Source organism: Equus caballus, chromosome 21 (genome assembly GCF_041296265.1).
Source record: "Equus caballus isolate H_3958 breed thoroughbred chromosome 21, TB-T2T, whole genome shotgun sequence".
Classification (NCBI taxonomy): Eukaryota; Metazoa; Chordata; class Mammalia; order Perissodactyla; family Equidae; genus Equus; species Equus caballus.
Genome location: NC_091704.1, coordinates 33828413 through 33851437, shown reverse-complemented (window position 1 = coordinate 33851437; position 23025 = coordinate 33828413). Strand labels below are relative to the sequence as shown.

Genomic DNA, 23025 nt, shown 5'->3' with positions numbered 1-23025 from the left:
ATTCCTTGTTCTGTGATCTGCAGTCTACTTATTCTTGGCCCTTAAAAAACAACTACCCTCTAATTCTTTCTGGAAATCCCCAACGGGCTGTCTCATGCTGATGAACACAACTTCTTGGTTATCAAGTGGTTCCTGCCATTTTCTTCCTCTGCTTCTTGCTCCTGGCATCTCCTGCTGCTGGCATCTTCAGTACAAAGGTGCAATCCGTCCTCTCTTCTGAAATGGGGATGCGAATACTTTCCTTCTGTGTCTATATGACTTTCAGTTACCCTGGTGCTCTCACTCCTAAAAACAACGCTTTCTGTTGTAACTCACCAACAGGAGCCAGGTCAGACACTTTTCTGTAATCAAAGTTGTCCTCCTTTCAGATGCCAATCATTGCTTTATCTATCTCCTCCATTAAGGTAACTTTGTTTATGACGCTCCTCAATCCTGAATGTAAACTGACTCTCGTCCTCCAGTCCTTCCAACCTGCACTGGCAAAGTCCAAGTAGGAGCCTAATCACAGGAGTACTTCTAGGGGCTGGCCTGGTGGCGCAGCGGTTAAGTGCACACGTTCTGCTTCAGTGGCCCGGGGTTCTCCGGTTCAGATCCCGGGTGCGGACATGGCACCGCTTGGCACACTGTGCTGTGGTAGGCATTCCACATATAAAGTAGAGGAAGATGGGCATGGATGTCAGCTCAGGGCCAGTCTTCCTCAGCAAAAAGAGGAGAATTGGTGGCAGTTAGGGGAGAATTGGTGGCAGTTAGCTCAGGGCTAATCTTTCTCAAAAAACAAAAACAAAACAAACAAACAAAAGTAGTACTTCTGACCCCACAAGCTGACTGTCAGCTTCCTGAGGGCAGGATGCACTGTACTTCTGTTTTGCCCTTTCTCTGCTTTCTGTGCAGTCGTTGGCCACAACAGACATTCAACAAACATGTGCTGGATTGAAGGTGACAGGACGTATTTAGCATGAGGAGAGGAACTTTCCTCACTACACAGAATTCAGACGTTGGCTGAAGGCAAAAATAAGAAGGAACACAAGAGTTTCTCAGAAATGTTGATTGAATTGCATTTGATGGCATCGTCGGGGAGGCCTCCTTGAACTGAGAGACATAATAGAGGAAGAGGGGCGGCTCAGACTTCCTAGGGGCTACCTAGCTCTCCAATGAGGCCTTTGCTTTGTGTTAAGTATGATCTCCTCTCACTATAAAAGGAAATATCATTCTCTCTAATCAATTTATAGTCAAGGCAGCCAAATATGCTTAGATTGAAAATGCCTTTTAAAGATGTGATTAACTATGAAGAGTTAGTCTCTCTTCTTTCCTTTTCTAGACATTGGGGCATTAGTATTGGCATTTTGTGTCCTTAAATAGCATCCTAAGGTCCACTCCCACCACAGTTCCTTCCCCTACATTTCTGTAGCCCAAACTTTACCCCCACCTATGTCCTTTTCTATAGATTTATATTTTCTTTTTAATTTGAACTTTAAAAATTTTTTAAATCATGATTATTGAGGTATAACTTATATACAGCAAAGTTTATCCTTTTCAGATCAATAGTTCTATGGGTTTCAAAAAATGTACGTAGTATGTAGCCAAGATGTAAACCAAGATGTAAAATATTTCTATCACCCTAAATGTTTCCTCATGTCTGCTTTAGGCCATTCTCCCCTCCTCTCAAGCCTCTGCCCCTGATCTGATTCCTGTCCTAACTTTAGTTTTGCCTTTTCCGGAATGTCATATCAATGAATTCATAAAGTATGTAGCCTTCCATATCTGCCTTTTCTCATTTAGCATAAACAGTTTGCATTTCTTCCATGTTGCTGCAAGTATCAGCTGTTCATTCCTTTTTATTGCTGAGTAGTATTCCATTGTATGGATGCATTTTGTGATTATGATATATTTGTTAGTTCGTTTTTCTTGTCTTTGAAACTTGTGTATGTGGCAGGAGGAGATTGTGTTTATTTTATAGTTGGGTTTCTTCTTTTTGTATTTCCTATCAGGCAATAGGGGTCTTGAGAGAAAATCATACCTAGTATTGAACGTGTTTACATGCCTTGTATTGACCAGGCTGAAATGTACTCAGATCCTATATGCTGCCTAAACGACCTAATAAGTTGATGTGATTCTTTTCCTATAAAATGGTTTTGAAGAGTGTGATCTGGGATTTTGCATCTCAAAGTATAATTTGGCCACAGAATATACTGGAAAGAATGAACTTTGGAGTTGGAGAGACTTGGGCCCACATCTCACTCTGACATTTATTAGCTGCACATGCTTGGGCATGTTTCCTGACCTTGGCTCTCCAAGAATGAGCTTCTTCACTCACACAATGGACATCATAATACTCGCTCATAAAGTTGTTATGAGAAGCCAAAATAAAATAAATTTAAAATAAAAATATACATGGCATTCTTAGCATATGGTAGACAGTCAAATAAATCTTTCGCTGCCCCTTCCCAACTCCCTATCCTGAATAGTCTCCTTGGTATATGAAGGTTTTTAATTTCTGTAATAATTTAGGGCTAGAAGAGAATTGTTTTGCTTTTAGATTTCCAATAACTTATTTAAACTATTTTAAATGTAATTCCCATGTAATTGGCATTCACAAATATGACTAATGTTTTTAGTCAAAAGTCGGCACATTTTCTTTTAGCCACAGTTTATAGAATATTCATCTATATTTTTAAGCATGTAGAATAGCAGAGGTTAGTTTTGAACATTTTGTTCAAATTAAACTGTGTATCATCATATAAAAAGTAACTCAGGAACCGGTTGATCTAATCTTATCTGATCAGTGTTGATGCTTGTCACCTTTCTTCCCCTCCATCCACATGCTCATCTCTGCAGCCTGCAACTCAAGGATGATAAATACAGGAAGTTCTGAAGCTTTGCTGCAAATATTGAGAGCCAGTAAGAGGAGCATATAAGGAAACTCTAATCCAGGGGTTCAGCAGTGAGGAGTGGAAATAGACTATAAGCAAAGATAAATGGCAACTTATATGCAATAATATGTAATATACCAAGGAAATGTGTGTAATCCTTGGACTCTCAGGCATGTAAGTAGTTATGTTGAGGCATGCAGTAGTTAGATTATAGCATTACAATAAGATTTCTCTAACTCAAGTCCTACTTAGAGATGTGTATGAACCCCAGGCCTAAATCTTTCTTTCTGATTTTCTGTAGGTTTCTAGCATGTATCTCTCACAAATATCAATTAGCAGCAATACTGTCCTCCTGTCATCCTTTTCCTTCGCTCCTCTTATTACCGTGATGGTTTCAACTCAGGCTGTACAGCTTGGTGTCCAGGCCATAGTTGTTTTCTTCTGCTCATGGTATTGATCACTTGAACATGCTTGGTGGTAGGGAAGGAAAAAACTTTTTTCTTCTTCCCTCCTAGGTTCTCTGGCTGAAGCCCTGTGAATTAGGCTGACAAAAGACAGAACAACAAACATAAGTTTATTAACACGTGCATGGAGCACACACACAGGAAACTCAGTGATAAGTAACTCGAAAGTGTTGGTTTGCAAACTGGCCCCCACACACAGAGGGCAAGGAGAGACCAAAGAAAGAGGCAGACCACTCTAGATTGGTAGGTGGTAGGTTTAATAAGCAAGGGAACTTACATACGAGGCTCGTCCTGGAGGCTGCAAGTTGAGTAAAATTCTGCACTTGCTCATCAGAATCTGAAGTTTATATAGAGGCCTTAATGGAGTTCAGTCACATTTAACGGCCAGGTGGTCTCAACAACACACTGCTCTCTCAAGGCTGCATCCTTGAAATGGCTCCAGCTATGAGAACAGTGGGCGGAACATACATTCCAAGCATGGGAGGGGGTGAGGAGCCTCCACTGACCCAGGTCCAGCTCAGGGGTCAACAGATGGTCACATCCTCCCAATGACCTCCTCCAACAGAAGGGGTGGTTAGAACTTGGGACTTATATAGCATCTTAACAGAGAACAGTAATTTCGTAGAGAAATGATAAGACGAAGGAAAAGTGGTTTAAGCTTTTAGGGGCAGGAAACTGAGGAAAGGTAAGTATTTGGGGAAACCAATGAGATGAGGGCTAGTTAATAAGGTTTGTTATGTAGATTTCTCTGGTGCCCTCTCTAGGCTTATAAGAGTGTACAGTTGTCTCTGGTGATTAAGAATTGTCCTGTCCTTCCTGGTAGAGAGGGGAAGGACAGAGAGTTTCTTTTTTATCTGCTCATTCTTAATTGCCTTTAGCTCAAGATAATTCTATGTCAAAATGGCATATTTTGGGGTGGCATACTCTGAACCCTTTCAGTGGCTTCTAACTTGTAGTCAGTCCCTCCTCTGGTTCATGATCCAGTAATGAGTCTGCTGAAATGAAAAAATATCTACCACTCCATTTATGCTACAATTTAGCCAAAATGTAGTGCTAGTTTATACTGTATCACTGGGATGGTCCTACCATTTTTGCTCTGTAATCCTTCTAGTATGTTTTCTCCCTGTTGGGATTTAGAGCTGACATCTTGCTTTACTCAAATGAATCTTGCCCTTTGAAGACTGTTTGTTCCTTGGATTAATATTTCCCGCCTTGACCATGCCCTAGGGATGGTTTCTCCCTGTTAGATGTTCCACAGCTCAAGTAGCTGTATGGGTCCGTCAGACAAGACCTGTAGACAGCAAGACTCTGTCTGGATCCTCAGATTAGCTTGCCTTCTGTGAATGCCTCCTCCTTGCCCTTCAACCCCACACGCAAATATGCATGCATGTGTGAACACACACACATACACATACACACACACACTCCTATACAATTATGTGTATGTACCTTAAAAAATCTTATGATATCATTCAAAAGTTCATTCAAAGTATAAATATGAAATGCCAAGACCTATCAAATTGTGCAATTTAGATATGTGTAGTTTATCATATGTCAGTTATACCTATATGCAGCTGTTAAAGAAAAAACTAATACAATCACTAGTAAAATCTTATACTTAGAAAATATACATAAAAACATGGCAGGGGTTTGTGCTGGGGCTGGAGCTGAGATTTAGTCATAATGTGTCATGTGGAATTAGGTAGTTGGGGAAGGAGAAGACGGAGAATGGAAAAGAACAGAAGCCAAATTGCAAGGAAATATGGTGGAAAAAATTCTGAGCCAGACTCAGAAACAGAGCCAAGGGTCAGGAGGAAATAGTGTTTCTGGATGTAATGTAATAACTTACTGAATGCTTTGTGACCAAGCTACCCTGGAGGTGGGTATGCACCGAGGGGGAGGGGAGGCAGTAACAGCTATGGGTAAACCCCACTGGATCTTGTAACGCGCTGGGACATAAGCAAGCCTTCTGGGGAATCCCTCTAAGAGAATGTTGGTCTGAGGGGAGGTAGCAGCCTTCTCATTTTAAGAGAGACTTGCAAGAAGACCTGGCAGCATGAAGTCTGAAATCATCACAAGCTGTGGAAATGGAAAGGGAACTATGCCCATTTAGTGGTGGAGGAGAGCAAGGGCCCCAAGCCCCAGAGGCCAACAGCAGCCAGGACTGCTCTTCGAGCACATGTGTGTAAGCCACAACCCAGGGGTGTAAGAAATAGTTCAGGGGTTGAGGTCCCTACATATATAAGTGGGAAGAGTGAGAGGAGGACATTTGGACATTGGCATGAATGGGATCTCATTTGCCCTCAGAGACTGGCAAGGCTGACAAGTTTCCATTTACAAATGCGTGAAAATCACTGCTTCTACGTATACGTCATGGACCACAACTATAAAAAGGAAACGAACTGCTTTACCATAGCATACCACCTGGAAATGTATGGTTTTAAGAGCTTTTAAAATGATAGGTAGCCTCAAATTTAAGCCTTGAAACATCTTTGTTTACCTTCAGATCTTGAGTTTTTGATGGTGTAAGCTACCTTCCATAAAGCTGTGCTTTTACAAAGATTCTTACTGAACGTAAAGAAAACGTGCCTAAATGTTCTTTCATTCCACCGAATGGCATAAACCAGCCTGAACTTCCGTACTCTCTGCTCATATGCCTCATGCAATTTCAGCTAGAGCGAGATTCTGAAGACAATGTTTGGTAATGAGATTTCAAGCTGATGGAGGACAGCCAGTTAATGTATTTGTTCTCACCAGAGTGCTTAGCCTATTGCTTTGCACATGGCAGGTCCTAAATAAATATGTGGTAAGTGAATGAATAAATGACAAAAGTAATGTTATTGCAAGATTCTCAAGTTACTTTAAGTGAAGGATCATGCTAGAAATGATAAGAATTTGTAAGAAAGAGAGATTAAAAGTCTGGAAGAGAATTACGCAGGAAACAGAAACAAATGTTAGAAGACCGTGAAATGAACCAAAGTTTGTGAGCCAGGAATGGTAGCTGTTGCTTTCTCATCTATCATAACAGAGGATGTAAAAGCAGAAAAGATTTAGATCTTGATTAAGACTGAGATTCCTGGAAAAACTGAAGTTCAAAATCTTTTGAGGCTCTCCCATCCTCACTGACTCCATTCTTTTCTTGTGTAAACAAAGCTCACTGTCCTGCCAGTCAAATAAATCCTAATAGCAAAATTGGCTCTGTTTGACTTTTTGATGTTAAATGTTTGAAATTCATTTCCATCTAAAAGGACAGACTCCAATCTAAATGGTACAGTCAAAATTACTTCAAATAAAATAGGAGTTAGTATTACTCATAGGATGCATTAAATGTTAAATTGCCAAGTGGTTGAGAAAGGAGGAGTCTTGGCTTCAGAAAAGAATAAAAACTACCTAAAAAATCAAAGATTGTGTATCTTTTTTTTTTTAGGAAGATTAGCCCTGAGCTAACTGCTGCCAGTCCTCCTCTTTTTGCTGAGGAAGACTGGCCCTGAGCTAACATCCATGCCCATCCTCTTCTACTTTATATGTGGGACGCCCACCACAGCATGGCTTGCCAAGCAGCGCCACATCCACATCTCTGAAATTTCCTCATACCCTTTCAATTAACTATTTTTTGACTTAGACTATTTAAGTAAGATTGATTTTTTTTCACCCTTGAAAAATAGCTGATCTATAACTGAAACATCCAAAACATCCAAGTTTTCCAGAGAGAGAGTTGTACAGCTGGCTTGATCCATCATATGATATGTTTCTTAAAAAAAAAAAAATCTAAAGTACATATGATCAATATTTCCCCTTCGTTGAGCTTTTCCATGTTCTAAGAGATAAACTCTTAACTTCTTCTTTTCACTGGTTCATCTTAATAAATTAAGACGTTAGTCATCAGTTGAACAAATGTGTTTATTCATTAGTGAGACAAACATTTATTGAGCATCAGCTCTGTGTCAGGCTCTGCTTTAGGGACTGTGAGTAAAAGAAGTTAATGAGACATGCTCCCTGTCCTCAAGGACTTCCCGTAGGAGAAACATATGTGTCTTAAAGATAAGATAGTGCAAGGAAGAGAAACCTACTCAAACTAGATTAAAAGAAAAAAAGAAAATATTAGGAGGATACCAGGGCATTTCATGGAACTAAAGGTAGGAAAAGCAGCCAGATCTCATAAATGACTGGAAACAGGAAACAGAAAGAGATGAAAAACTAACGTAATACTAAAGTAATCTCTCTCTCTCTCTGTCTCTCTCTCTCTTTATCTCTCTCTCTCTTTAGTGTGTGTACGCGTCAGTTTCTTGGTCTCTCATCGCTGCATCTCTGTCTTCTATGAATAGCTGCAGATCGGCTTTATTTCTATGCTCATTAAAGAAAATCATTGCCCCAAGTGAACACAACCCAGTCCACATGGTCAGCAAAGACGCTCTAAGAATCTCCGTACCCTCAATACTGGGAGACAATCTGATGGATCCAGCTTCGGTCAGGTGTGTACCCATATCACTAGGAGGCTGGGTTATGTGACTTGATGACTTCCCGAGGGGAATCATGGCAAACTGAGAACGACCTACGGGCAGAGCTGGCAGATTGCTTTGCATGTCTGCCACACACAACAACAAATAAGGATAGTCAACCGTGGAAGTGCTAGCATAGAAATCTGAATATAATGCATAAGTGTATTGATGAGTCCAGGGAGCTGGGGAACGTAGAATTATTTGACTTTCGTTTATTTGTTTGGGTTTTAAATTGAAAGCGTCTCTTCTGTTTTGGGGTATTATGCCTCTCAGCTAGTGCCCGGAGACCTGTGGGTGAGTTAAGCTCAATGAATCTGAGCTTCACTCGTTCTTGTTATGGATTTACTGGGTAACATTTGAAGAGTCACTGGTTACTTCACTTCGAATTTTCCAGGACTGACATACAATTTCACATTCACTACCCTTTTTAGGTCTAGGGAGAAGAATATGGAAGTGTTAGGAAATTCATTTCAATTTAGTAACTATTTAGGGGAATTTATTTGCCAGGTACGGGATTAGACTCTTGTGATGTAAACATATAAGATGGCAGAGATCCAGCATTGAACTGAGAAGGTGGATTAGCAACTAAATTCAAGTCGCACCATAATACATACAAAAGAAAGGTGGTTTTTTTTTAAACGAGGAGAGTCAGGAGCCAAGAAAGAATAATTGGTTTTGAATAAAGGGGCTAGGAAAGGCTGGGTGGGTAAAATAAAATTTGGTTGGAGGCTTGAAGTAGATTTTTTAAAAATAGAGAAAAGGGAGAAAACCACTGTAGGCAGAAAAAGAGCTAAGGAATTAGCAAAGAAGAATAGGAGAGGTAGGTCGGTGGAGAGGTGAATTTGGCCTGAGTGTAATGTGCAGGAGGGAGGAGTGGTGGGAGAGGCTGCAGAGGCAGGTTGGGGTTCAACTGGGAGCTTAAACACTCAGGTACTTGAACTTCATCCTGTAGATGTCCAAAGATTTTCAGTAGATCAATCCCACCTTTTAGAAAGAGAACTGTGATGGTCTGAAGCGTAGACTGAAGACAGGGACCAGGAAGCCCAGAGAGACTATTTAGGACACTGTCATGGTGAAAGATCAAAGGGCTTTAACTAACAGCAGTAGCAAAGGAACAGAAAATAGGAAGTGGCATAGATAACAATAGTAGAGAGTAAGGACAGAATTGATGTAGTATGGGAGGGAGGCCTGGTGGCAGCCCCCAGGAGGAAAAGCAGAAGTTTCTGGTTTAGGCCATTGTATATGTGGAACGAGATAAGCAAAGAAGAGCCAGATATGAACATAAAAAGATGCCAGAATGGAACACTGGGAGATACTCCTCTGAGCCTCCTCCCCAAAACTCCTGCCTAGGAGAGTGGCGAGGCCTCACTGCACCCCTTAGCAGCTCTCAGAATATGGTCCCTGGGTGTCTCAAGACCCTTTCAAGTGCTTAATAGGTCAAAACTATTTCCATAATAATAATGAGACATTATTCGCGTTTTTTACTGTGTTCACATTTGCCCTGATGGTGCAAGAAGACAGGAAGGGAGGCAGGAGGGAGAGAAGCAAGAAGGAAAGGAGGGAGGAAGGAAGAAAGGGAAGCTAGTTTCACTTAAGAATGTCCTTGATGAAGCAGTAAATTTATTACTTTTATTAAGTTTCGACCTTTGAGTATGTTGTTTGAATATTTTGCGTGAGTAAATCTGGGCAGTACAGATAAAGCACTTTTGTTACACACTGAAGTGGGATGGTTGTCTCAAGGATGCCTAAACTGAACGAGTAATTTTTTTCTTGAAATGTCAGTTTTACTTGAAAGAACAATTGATAGACAATTTATGATTGCTCAGGCTTGGGTATTTGACAGACATTTCTAAAAAGTGAACCAAGTGCGCTTTTCATTTCAAGCAAAACAACTGCCACTATTTGTTGCCCCTGATAAAATTGAAGCTTTCAGGTAAAAATTAGAATTTTGGAAATGTGTATCTGCCAGTAGAAGCTTGACAGTTTCCCAACTTGTAAAGACTTTTCTGATGAGATAAGTGGTGATATGATTTTTCTTGAAATAGTGTAATGAAAGGTGCCAGCAACTGGAAGATCAGCATAACTCAGTGAACCAATATTTTCTGAATGCTAATGCATGTTGGGACAAAATCTTGCATGGGTAAAAGATCTATTCAAAGTGTTCATAGACCAATGAATTTTAATGCGCTAGGGTAGGAAAAGTTCATTAATATGGTTTCAGATTTCACATTGCAACTAGTCTTGAAGAAACAACCACTAGTTGAGTTTTGGTGCAGTATCAGAAGAATATCCACAACTATGTCCTGTTTTCCCATCTACATATCTGAATGATGCCAGATTAATTCATATAATTTCACCAAAACTACCTATCACACAGATTGAATGCAGAAGCAGATGTGAGAATCCAAGTGTTTATTTTTAAGCCAGATACTTAAAAGATTGGTAAAATGTAAAATAGTCCCATTCTTCTCATGAATCCTTTTATTTGGGGGAAATATAGTTATTTTTCATAAAGTACGCTATTTCTGTTAACATGTAAGAGCCTTATTGTTATTTTTAAATAAATTAATACAAAATATTGGAAAATGAATCTGTTTTAATTTCTTATATGGTAAACATTGATAGAAATAATCCACAAACAGAAGTTCTTTGGGATCCTCAATAAATTTTTTCCAGCTTTATTGAGGTATAATTGACAATTTAAAATTGCATGTATATGGTATACATCATTATGTTTTGATATACATGTACCTTGTGAAATGATTATCACAAGCTAATTAGCATATCCATCACCTCACGTAGTTACCATTTTTTGTGTCTGTGTATGGTGAGAACACTTAAGATCTATTCTCTTAGCAACTTTCAAGTATACAATACAGTATTGTTAACTATAGTCACCATGCTGTACAGTAGAACCCCAGAACGTATTCATCTATAATTGAAAGTTTGTGCCCTTGACTAACATCTCCATTTCCCCTACCCCCAGGCCTTGGTAACCACCATTCTACTCTCTGCTTCTATGAGTTTGACTATTTTAGATTCCACATGTGAGTGAGATCATACAGTATTTGTTTTTCTCTGTCTGGCTTATTTCATTTAGCATAATGTCCTCCTGGTTCATCCATGTTGTTGCAAATGGTAGAATTACTTTCTTTTTTATGGCTGAATAATATTCCACTGTATATACATATTACCTTTTCTTTATCCATTCATCTGAGGGATCATCAATAATTTTAACAGTGTAAAGGGCTCCTGAGATCAAAGAGTTTCAGAAGCCCTGCCTTAATCTTCCTTATTTCCTAGTCAGAATGTGGTGTCCAGCAGAATTATACTAGGTGGGATAGTCCCCAGGAAGATTACGGCAGGACTTCTCAAACTGTTTTGTCTCAGGAACGCTTAATACTCTGAAAATTAACATGGGGCAGGAGTTGGCTCTTTGCTTCTTGAAATTTGAAATTTCTGCCTGCTCTGGAAAAACATAGCTCCTGATTTATTCTGTTCCTCATGCCAGCATACTGTTAATTTGTCCAGTTCTGAGCACAAAAGCAAAGAAGGGTACATTTTCCTCTCCAGCACCCAGAGACAAAGCATAAATTCCTGTCTCACGAGAAGGGAACTATCTTGCCTCCCAAATAAGGGTCTGTTCCAAAGACTTACTCACATTTCAGTGAGTCAGAAGGAAACAGACAGATATTCATCTTGCCGAAACCTGGCTGACTTCCTGCAAAAAGTTTGTGAGGAGAGTCAAGGTTGGGTGTCGGGTTAGTGAGCAGCCACCTAAGAGGTCTCAGGTGATAGCGGGAGTCTTAGTAAGCAGGTGGGTACCACAGGCAGGTCAGAAGAAAACGCCTTCAAGGGTTTGTCAGGATTAGTAAGCAGAGTGAGTAAGTGACAGATAAGAAAATAGGAAAGCACCAGGGGCTATATATTTTGGGTGCAAAGGTATTGGAGTTTATAGTCATGATTATAAGCAGTAACATCTGATAAAGACCAATTCAATACTTTAAAAATTTGAGACTCCAGCCTAACTATGGTAAAGGACAACATTTGACTTTGACCAATTAATTGTCTTTCCCACCTTTGAACCACTGCTTCCTAGTAGCAGTACCCCAAGCATCGTATCTTACTCATAATACCTGCTCCATAAAGACTTGAAATGGTGATAATAATAATAACTAGACTAATCACTCCTTAAGTTTAATTTATTCAAACATTTGGTTATTTCACAAAAGTAGTCACTGGAAGAATTCTGGTTTCAGCAACGTTTTGGGAATTTGTGGGGTGAACTTTTGGAGGAAAAATCAGATTTAGAGAAAAGTGAATGTCCTATTCCTAGGTAGGCAAGTAAAAATCTCAGATGTGGTTATAGAATGTTCTCTTTCCAGATGTGGGACTGAAATAATGGAAGAAAATGGTCACCGTGTACTATAGACAAAGAGGAAGAGTCACGAGTTCATACCCAGAGTCTCACCCTTCTCTCTCTGTGTCTTGAAGTAAATCGCTTAAATTTAGTAATCAAATCAGCTCCTTATCTTGGAGAAGAATGAAAGATTTATGTCTCTCACACACACACACACACACACACACACACACACACACACACACACACACGGCTCTTGCAGCAGGTCTTGCTTAAACATCGCCCAGGATAATCATAACTTGTGAGCAGGTCTTCTTTCCTGTCGAGTTAGTTTCTAACCTGGTCATTCTGCGCTTATTTTTGTCCGTCTCTCCACCCACTGGGGAAAGGCAGAGACAGTTATGCACCGCGCGGCCCCTAAGAACTGGGGCTGGGGGCTCGCGGCTCCACTCGGCCCTCCCATCCCTGCCAAGAGCCGAGAGCAGCGAGGGGCTCCAGAAGGGCCAGAATTTTCCTGGGGATTTGGGGGTTTCCTGCCGGCGGGGGTCAGGCTGTCAGGGGCGGGGTATGACAGGCAGGCTCTCGTGCGTCGGATGTGCCCGGCCAGTCCCGTCCAGGGCAGGAGAGGCTGCCGGGCGCGCCGTCTCCACCCGCACGGATCCCGGGGCTGGGACGGCGCAGGGGACCTAAGGTGTGGTTTCCGGGGGTGTGGCGGAGCTAGGTGCAGGCCGGGCGGCGGGGCCGGGGCTCTGCGGGGCGGGGCCAGGGCAAATCCGGCGTTTGCCGAGGCGGAGGGGCGGGCCGGGGCGGGCCCTGGCGCCCCGGGAGCTGCCCCGCCACTTTTCCCTGCTCTCATCCAGGCGGAGGAGAGAAGCCCTCGAGACGGCTTTGGAGAGGCTGTGGGTTCTTGGCTCTCCCTGCAAACCCGGAGCAGCGCCAGTCCCCAGGGCAGGCTCAGGATGCGGCCAGGACGGACAGGGGGCGCGCCGCTGCGGCTGGTGTTAGTGCTCAGCCAAGGTAAGCGAGAAGTTTGCGCCGCATCGGCCGCGAGAGGGACCAGCGCGGGTCCCGGGGGCTGCCGGGAGGGGTTGTGCGGGACGAGGGCTCAGGCAGCGCGCGTCTCCGCTCTCCTTCCACGTGGACCAGGCTCCTAGCCATCCAGAGCCGGATGCAGAGACTCCCCGTTCACGCTCTCCCCCGCCTGGTGTCCCCATAAGGCACGTCTCACCCTGCCTGTTGAACACCCTTCAAAGTCACCTCGGTGCGCGCTTTGGTTTTAGACACACACGCTCGGGCACCCATGCATAGAGGGAGATTAATGGGTGTCCTGGAGATGGAGAGTCCTGCAGCCTGGTTCAGACAGGTGCCGCGCCAGACTGGGACCAGTGGGTTCTGCGGGTCCCGGGAATCCGGTCTTGGCCGGCAGCCTGCACCTCCTCAGCGCTATGCCTAGCGGCTTTGCAGGAGCCTGGGAGCCCAAAGTGCTTCGATTTCAACCTAAGGGTATGAATAATGCCCCCATTTTTTTCAGGACGCTGCACTGATGTTTCTTCCCGTAGGGTACATAGAAAAAACAAGCACCTCTTAAATGCTTGGCAGAGGGGAATTCTTTCTTCCCGTCTGCCTTCCTCTTATTGTTATAAGGTCGTCTGTTGAACGAAAGTAAACTTAGGCCAGGAAAAGTTCTTTCCACTTTCTTGATCTGAGCCGCCAGAATGAGCCGGAGCAGCAGCTCCAGCTGCAGGGCGGTGAGAGTGGGGCCCACCCATCGCCTGACTCCTTCTGCACTAAGCAGGGAAATGAGGCTGGGGGCGCCGAGCTGCTGTGCGACCATCGTCCATCAAGGGAATTTTCTCCAGACCTGATCCAGAGCCTAGTATGTGCTTACTAGTTTCAAGAAACTGAAGTTTACTGAAACTTTCAGTTTACTTGGTGGGAAAGGAGTCACATTTGTATTTTGTAGTTTGAGCAGCTATCAAAATAAAATTTAAAAAAAGGTCTCTGATATTCAAGTGTTTTTACAAAGAAGATAAATATTTGCTAAACTGTCCTCCTTTGAGGCATTTAGGCAGTCGCTATTTTTTATTAGGGAAGAAACCTAGTCCAGATAGACCCTGTGGCATTTTCTCCAGGTGAGAGATAACAGAGAAATGGCACCACCATCCCTACCCCCAGCAGAGAATAGGCATCATTAAGTTTTCTGTCTAACCTGTGTCTGGTACTTCACAGATATGCGCTCCGGGGACCCCAGGAGTGTTCTGAGGGGCCATCAACCCTAATCTAGAGGTTTAAGATGAAGCTGGATTCACATTGAAAATCAGGCCCTGGAACACCAGAACCTTCCCAAAAGCTGACATCTAAATCCAATCTTTTCATTTCTGTTTAATTACCCCTTAACAGAAGCTATGGGAACATGACATCTTTTTCTTATCTTTGAACTGTTGAGGCTTGTTTTTTAAAGAAGAGTGAAAAATACTTTAGTGGAATGTGTTGCTGCAAGGCATAAGATCAGGTAGAGAGATTTTAACGTGGGGTTAGTTAATAAGCACAGCCCAATGCAAGCAAGCAGAGGTGATTTAAAATGACATCTGTGAGAAGATTTTGTATATTTATTCCCTCCTTCTGCTCCGATTCTTTGCAGACTTAAGGAACAGGTTTTCTCTTAATTCAGGATGATCATCATAAAGCTTTGTCATTGGTGATATCAATCCAAGTTCCTAGGGAAGCAGCATCGTTTTTTCATACCAAGAATATCCAAGATAAACATTGAATAATTGAATAATTGAAATCTCCAGGTCAGTGATAGCTGAAATTTTTTATGATTACCCTATCTGTATAAAATTTTGGGTCATTTATCATTACTATACACACACGTATAGTTGTTTATAAATTATATATGTGTACAATTGTTTGATATAAATACATACCAACAGTTAAAATGTGAAAGGCATATATACGTGTGTGTGTTTATACATCTGCATCCTCTCCAGCGTACATGCCAACCACAGTGGAAACTTAAAACCCTCAAATCTCATTTTCACACTTGGATTCACATTTGCTTTTCATAAACCTTCTCACAGGTATTTACGAAAAAGCAGTGCTCATAGTTTGGTTCCATATTATCACCTTTCATTGGTCATTCCTTGGTTTAAGTGCTTGCAACCCTGAGGCCTAGATAATCCATAAACTAAATAATAGGTCCGTGGAGAAAATGGAAATGTAGTTTTAAAGTGATGATGTCAGACATTCTCTAATGTGTTGCCAGGCCAAGGACAATCCTCTCCCTGGGTTCTAGGCCTCATCTTCTCTCACTGTCTCTGGTACCCTGCCCCAGAGTCATCCCCTCTTTAAGCAGTATCTTCAGATCCTCTCCCTAATGTCCCCTCAGGCTGTAAATATTCTAGTTTTTCTCATAGCAAGCAAGTCCTCTTTTTAATATGTAATTTGGCAGCTCTTTTCTCCTGAAATACCCTCTCCCTCTGGCTTCTGCTCTCCCTGTTTTTGTCCTGTTTTCCCGGCTGTTCTTTCTTAGTGTCCTGCACGGGCTCATCTGTTTGGCCCAGTCCTTGGTGTTCACAGCATTCCATCCTGGATCCTCCTCTTCATTCTACCAGTTTTCTCTGGGCCAATCCCCTGCTCAAGTCAGTATCTCTAGCCAGACTCCCCTCCTGAGTTCAGGATCAGTATTTCCATCTGCTACCAAGTATCTCCCCCAGATGTCATCAAAGCACGGCAAACTCAGCGTGTCCTCAACTGAGGTCAACACCTGTCCTCTGAAATTTTCTCCTGTATTGTCTGCTATTGTTTAATGGCAGCATTATTGTGCAAACGCTAAAACTAGGAATCTTCTCCCTTGTTTTCAGCCTCACAGCCAATCTCCCAAGTTCTGTTCATTCTGTTCCCCAACTCATGCAACTTGTGCTACCACCCGGTTCAGGCCCTCGCTTTTTTGTATCTGGACTCCTATAGTTTTCTAATTGGTGGGCCTGCTTTTGTCTCTTATCCTTCTAGCCCATTCTCCACCTTGGTACCAATGTTATCTTTCTAAACACTTACTTGTGTTCAATCACTCCCTTGCTTCAGACGTTTGGTGGTTCCTCGTCTTACATAGGATAAAATCCGAATTTATTGGCATGTCCTAAAAAGGCCTTTGCCGTCTGGCTGTAGCCTGCCTATTCAGTCTTTTCTCTACCACATCCACTCCTGCACACACTTATGCACAAGCTTACGTGCTACACATATACACACACACAATACACACCCCCCAAAGCCATCTATATACACCCATTTTGTATTCTGACTGCATCTGATTCTATTATATTTAGTGTTAGAATATTTTCCAGACTATTCTCTTTGCTTTCTTTGCCTTGATGCGTTTTACCTTTTTCTCTCATCCGTTTGCAAATGACCATTGTCCAATGTTAGAAGAGACAACCCCAAGCAAAATTAGAAAGTAGAGAAGTTTTTCTTTTATAACAAAAAAGGAAATCTTGAGGTACTCTCTCATTTCTGGGACCCACCCTAAGCCATCTCTCTCCTCTCATCCTTAACCCCTCAACAGACTTAGGGCACCCTCTGAGACATAACCCTCTCCCCCATGCCTCTCCAGCTATACCGGCCCAGCCTTGACTGAGCTTCGCTCTGTTAACTACTGGTTTATGAGCCACTGTTTGACTTAAATTCATGGATTGGGGCTCGAGATACAGTATTTTAAAAAAATTACTCATATGTTTCTGATATACAGCCAGGTTTGGAAATAATTGCTTAAATATTAGCACTGCACCTCGTCTTTCCTAAGAAATTAAATTTCCAGTGTTGCCTGTACTACCTTGTTGTGAGATGACCACCAAGACAGGTAGATTTCAACACAAGAGTCAGCGAATGCATCAGTTCAAGTGAATTCCCTTTAAAGTGAGTGCTGACTGCTCCTGTCTCAATGTGCTAACAGCCTTGGGCATATTAAAAGGGAGAAGCCTATTAATATAAAGAGATGAGCTTGTAATGATGGACTGTTAGACATTCAGTAAAATAAAGAGACATGCAGTCAGTGTGTCAAAAATAAAGTATTTCAGGGAAAATACTTGGGGCAAAAAGTACCACCCTGACGTCATGTAAATGTTACCACTAAAGTCACAAGCTTTAGTCTGGACTATCAGCCCTGTTTAGCTTGAGATATTGCTGAAAATTCAGCACAGCCTATAAGAGAAAGAACCATGGAAGGCTGTCATTCTCATCAGCGAGTCAAAGATGTGGAGGGTTCTTAGGGATTTTTTTTTCATTTGTTATTGTGACTAATGATTTACCTGAAAGAACACAGCAGAAGAATACTCTCTAAAGAGAAGAATCTTGATACCACAAATCCTCAGACAATCATAGATTCTGTGTATGAAGGTGATTCCTATGATGTCCCTTCACGTGATCCATAGGTGCTTTGTTGGTCTGGCCACAGTGAATTCCATAAAACTGTTTGACCATATTTTTATGCAGTAATGGCTATATGTAAGGCAATGTGCTAGGCATAGTGTGGAACCATAGGAAACTTGAAACATGGTCTAGAGAGGTTGCAGTCTATTTGGAAACGAGTCCAGGCATCAGGGCAGGATATTGTCTCAGCCCCCGGTGGATGCCTAACCAATTTCAGACCCTGCCATCCTCCTTTCTGACAGCAGTCCAATTGTTGGGTTACTCCCCTCCTATGCACACGTAGGAGATGCAGGGGATGTTGAGGGGTGATTGGACTGAGCCAGTCCTGGTGGTCCCATACCTCTCGCCATGTCTGATTAAGACCTGGGCATGTAATGCACTTTTGGCCACTGCGATGTGGAGGGAGATCTGCTCTGGGACTTCTGGGAAAGAATTTTTCATTCCTCAGAGAGACGCTGGTTAAGAAACATATGTTCAGACCTAGACGTGAAGCTTGAAACAGCTATAGCCATCTTGCAACCATGATGTCAGTCAGCTTGAGGATGAAGCCAACATACTGGCCCAGTGGAAGGACAGAAAGAAAGCAGGTCCTTGATATTGTCTTTGAGTTTCTGAATTATTGAAATTCAGAGCCATTGTACCTCTTGGTGTCTTAAAAATTTTCCATGTATTTTAAAACCTAGTTATGTGTTTTTGGTGTGTCATTGTGTTGTCTGTGTTTATAACAGAGAGATGTAACATGAGTTTCTATAACATAACAGATGTCGTATGGTTGCATATAATTAATGGCTAAATGAGTGATACAGAACTAAATGTTGAGGTCCGAGGATGGAGAAATATCACCGTGACACATTTAAGTATCAAGTCCCCAGAGAAGTCTTCATGGGGCCAGGAGAGAATCATCATAGTTCAGACCTACTGTGAAGGACCTCAGAGGTTACAGAGTTTAGTGCTGCCCTTTTAAAATGGCTATAAGTGATAATATGGTAATGTAAGATAGAGAGTAGCATACCCAGGAATAGGACGCAAGTGTCCTAGTTCCTCAGTCAGATGTTTTAGATGCTTGAATAGGAAAGAAGGAGGTCATTGTGCCCAGAACACATTTCTCGAGGTATTCACAGAGAGTGAGAGCTGAGAGGTTAGTGGGGCCCTGACTGTGAAGGACCTTGTAAACCATGGTAAGGAGCGTGAATTTTATCCTGAGGACAATGGAAAGTTTTGAAGGGCCTTAAGCAGGGGAGTGACATGAGCAGATTGGTTCCTTAGGCAGATCACTGTGGTGACAGGGAGGATGGTGGATTGAATGGAGGCCATACTGAAGGCACCAAGACTACTTAGGAAAGAACTGGTTCTAGTTCTGGTTTAGTTTTGCTGAGTACGCTAATTGAGAGATGATGGTGGCAGTAAGGAAAGACAGCAAGGGAAAGATCTGAAAAATAGTAAGGAAGAATGGACGGGATTTAGTGATTGATTTACCGTGGTGGCAGCAAGAGAGGGAGAAGATAAGACTGAGGTCTGGGTCTCTGATGTGGACAACTCATTGGGCTGCCATTTACTGAGACAAGGAGTGCTGAAGGAGGGCAAGTTAGAAGAGAAAGATGATCAGTTCAGCTTGACAGGTTGAGTTTGAGACATCCAGGTGTGCAGGTCTAGTTAGTAGATGATTATATACAGTGGTGTTAGGAGAGGACAGAGCAAGATGAGGATGGAGATTTAGGAGTCATAGGCATCTAGAGAGTGATTGAAGACATGGTGCTAGTTGATAAATCAGGCAAAGACAGACTAGAAGATGACTTTAGCTACAACCTGAGGAACTACCTTAGAGGGTCAGCTGAGGAAGTGGGGATGCCAAGGGAGAGAGAAGGAGCAGCTGAAGTAGCAGAAAGAAGGCTGTGGGAAGTTGGGCACCACAGAAATATTTTGAGAAGAAAGAGTTGGTCATAGGATCAACTTCTCCATGCAATTCAAGCAAGTCTGACAGCTCGGCAAGGGCCGTCTCCAAGGAGTCAAAAACGTAGAAACCAGAGCGAAGTGGGCAGAGGAGTAAATGGAATGTGAGGAAATGTAGACAGTGTCAGGGAGTTTGGCAGTAAAAGGGAGGAGAGCCTGGCTAGAGGGACAAGATGGGAGTAACTGCCTTAAAACAAACAAGCAAACAAACATGGGAGAGACTTGCATAAAAATTATTATAATGATACTCTTTTTCCTTCTATTACTCATGGTACTGAATGATACACTTGTAATTTTGGAAAATTACATTTGGGCACCTGTATGTGGCAGGGTCCAGAACACAAGAGGAGAGAGGAGGAGCACTGATGTCTATGGAAAGGGTGTGATCAAAGACAAAGGAGAGGGAGAAAATTGGATGACCCACAACAACAGCTCCGGCAACAGCTTAGAAGTCACAGTTGATCATGTGAAGAAAGGCAAAGTAGGTTCTAAGGTATGAAATGGAGAGGATATTAACTAATGAGAGGAAGGTGAAGTTGATCAAGGCATGCAAAGAGGGGAAGGGAGCAGAGCCTTGAGGGGCGCCAGGGGAGGAGACAGCAGAGCTACGGCAATCAGCACCTCTCACTCTCCCGGGTGGCTGCTTGGATTGATGAGGGAGCCGTTGGATACATGTTTGTTCCAGAACATACTCACCACGCTAAAGTAGCTTTAACCAATAAGCATAGTGCAGTTTTTAGGGTGTGTCATATATGACGATATTCCAATTCTGGTAGTAGAATTAATAACAGTGCTTTAGTCTGATTTTCTAAAATATTCTTTTAGAACTATAAATTTATGTTTCTCCAGTTAAGCTTTTAATTCTTTATTCGTATTTAGTATAATAAAGATCCTCAAAGAAATCTTTTCAGAAATCATAGTCCCTCTAGGACAGAGAATTAGTGTTGGCTTTGAAAATTTCTATTAAGTAAAATTTTAAAGCTTTTTATTCTGTATAACTCAGTGGTGTTTTCAAAGCGTTTTAAAACATTTTCACTTAATCATATAAATTAGAAAAGAAATTAATGTCTATTCTTAATTTTGTTAAAGTTATAATTAGTTCAAAGTGCTTATATTCCAGCACTTTATCAGTCCGTGCATGCAGACACTTGTGCGCGTAAATTACATTTACTAACCAGTATAAACTTGCACTGCATATTTTGCTAATATTTTCAGGTCCATAGAATATTGGGACTGTTAATAATTTTCAAATATATTTTTCTCCCTTTGAGAGAGTTGTTTGTTTAGTTGCCCAAACAGTGCATAGAAACTGTGCAGTTTTGTCAGTGAAGATGCCCACGTTATTATGCTATGTTCTAAAAGGGTAACCGCAATTCTTCCTTTTATTAGTTTGAAGTGACTAGAGACAGTTTTTACTACAGAAGCCGTACATAACTCCTGATCACTGAAAGGCTTTCTGTATAAAAATGTGGTTAATGTTTAAACAGAGCACTGGAAATAAAAGAGTGATGGACACTGTATTGTCTGCGTGAGAGATTATTTCATTGTGTTTTGAAAAGCGTGAACAAAGCTATTGCACCCATGGTTGGCTGGAACATTGGCAGTTGTCATTCTCCCCGATTCATTTGAGGGTGGCCTTTGTTGTCTTTGTGCAGCCTGATCTCATTTCCATGGAGACTGTGCAGAAATGCAGACTGAATCCAAGCCGGCTTCTGGTCAGTTCAGTTAGATAACTCTATTCCAAATTGTTTACCAGTTACCTTCAGGTCCTTTCAGCAAACAGCCTTTGGATCCTTATTAGAATATGAACACTGAATCTTCTGGATTTTATAACCTTTCCTAAACCATTTTGTGAATGCTAGTGCACGAAATAGATATTTCAGAATAATTAGCTTAGTTTTCTGTTACTTATTAACATTGTTCCCTGAGGAAAAAAAAGAGAAACTTAGCCTTGAAAATTGGGCTACTTTTATGTGATTTGTATTTTCCTTCAGTATAAAGATGTAATAAATACCCCAAATAAAAAAATCTTAATGCAAAATTAAAAGATGATTAAATAAATAATTTATGTAAATTTCACAGTGTCTTAGTCCATTCACGCTGCTATAACAAAATACGACAGACTGGGTGGCTTATAAACAACAGAAATTTATTTCCCACAATTCTGGAGGCTGGGAAGTCTAAGATCAAGGCACCAGCATGGTGGAGTTTTGGTGAGGGCCCCATTCCTGATTCATAGCCGGCACCTTCTCACTGTGTCCGAACGTGGTGGAAGGGGCTCAGGTCTCTTTGGAGACTCTTTCATAAGAGCACTAATCTCTTTCTTGAGGGTGAAGCCTACGCCCCTCTGAAAGGCCCACTTCCTAATACCATTATCTTTGGGGGTTAGGATTTCAACATATGAAGTTTGTGATTAAGAAATCCCTTTATTTTTACAGTATTTAATTTTTGCCCTCAAATTATCAAACTTTAATATATATGTCATTTTATTATTTTTGTTGTTGTTGTTATGGTTCAAGTGAGATGTGACCTTAGCCCTTTTTAAGAATACAGTCCCTTGGGGCCAGTCTGTTGGCATAGTAGTCAAGTTCGCTCGCTCTGTTTCAGTGGCCTGGATTCCAAGGTTCGGATCCCAGGCACGGACCTACACAGCAGTCATCAAGCCATGCTGTGGCGGTGTCCCACATACAAAATAGAGGAAGATTGGCAACAAATGTTAGCTCAGGGCCAATCTTTCTCACCAAAAAGAAAAAGAAAAAAGGAATACAGTCCCATGGTCTCTTACCTTTGTCTGTGTTCTCTCTTTCTGAAATACTCTTTGGCTGCCAACCACCGTTCTGTACATGACTTAAGTCTCAACTTCACTGAGGTTTGTGTACCCTACAAAGCCTTCCCAACCCCTAATCCATTTTAGGTGTCCTTCTCACGTGGACCCTTTCATAGCAGTTGTCACATTCTGTTCAACAATCTGTTGACTTGGCTCTAACTCCCATCGACTGCAAACTCTGAGAAGACAGGGCCTGTTATTCTTTGCTTGTGCCAAGTTGAATTTTGTTGAATGAATGACGAATGCATGAGAAGTGTGTGACAGCTACCGTAACATGGATTAAAGGCATGCTTTCTGAATGAATGCCAAACTCAAAACTTCCTAGTTTTTTTCCAATTAGAATATGCAAAAAGGCCTCTATTTGCAGGTTTGTCTGAATTTGCTAAAATATTTCTGTAGTTGGTAAGTTTTTTCCACTTCTTTGACAGAGTTTGTTTGCTTTTGAAATGTTTCTCCTTTGTCTTGAAATAATTTTACTAGGATAGCTCTGTTGACAAGTAACAAGATGAATAAAAGTATCAGGACAGTACAGACATCTTTTTTCCCCAAAAAGCCCTTTCCTGTACCCCTTTTCTGTTCTCATGAAGCAGCACCATAATTTATCTTCAGCTTGACTCTCTCTCCTACCGAA

General features: G+C 41.8%; 1 protein-coding gene across 2 annotated transcripts in view; it reads left to right on the top strand.

Moving 5' to 3' along the window:
• Positions 1 to 12804: 12804 nt before the first annotated feature.
• Positions 12805 to 23025, top strand: part of ITGA2 (integrin subunit alpha 2) — a 93566-nt gene continuing 83345 nt past the window's right edge. The window contains exons 1-2 of one of the 2 annotated variants that reach the window (XM_070246825.1): positions 12805 to 12884; positions 13054 to 13210. In XM_070246825.1, coding sequence (XP_070102926.1) covers positions 13153 to 13210 — 58 coding nt within the window. In that variant the 5' untranslated portion in view covers positions 12805 to 12884; positions 13054 to 13152. Of the gene's footprint in view, positions 12885 to 12963; positions 13211 to 23025 lie in introns of those variants that run through there. The other variant, XM_005604279.4, reaches the window with a different exon arrangement.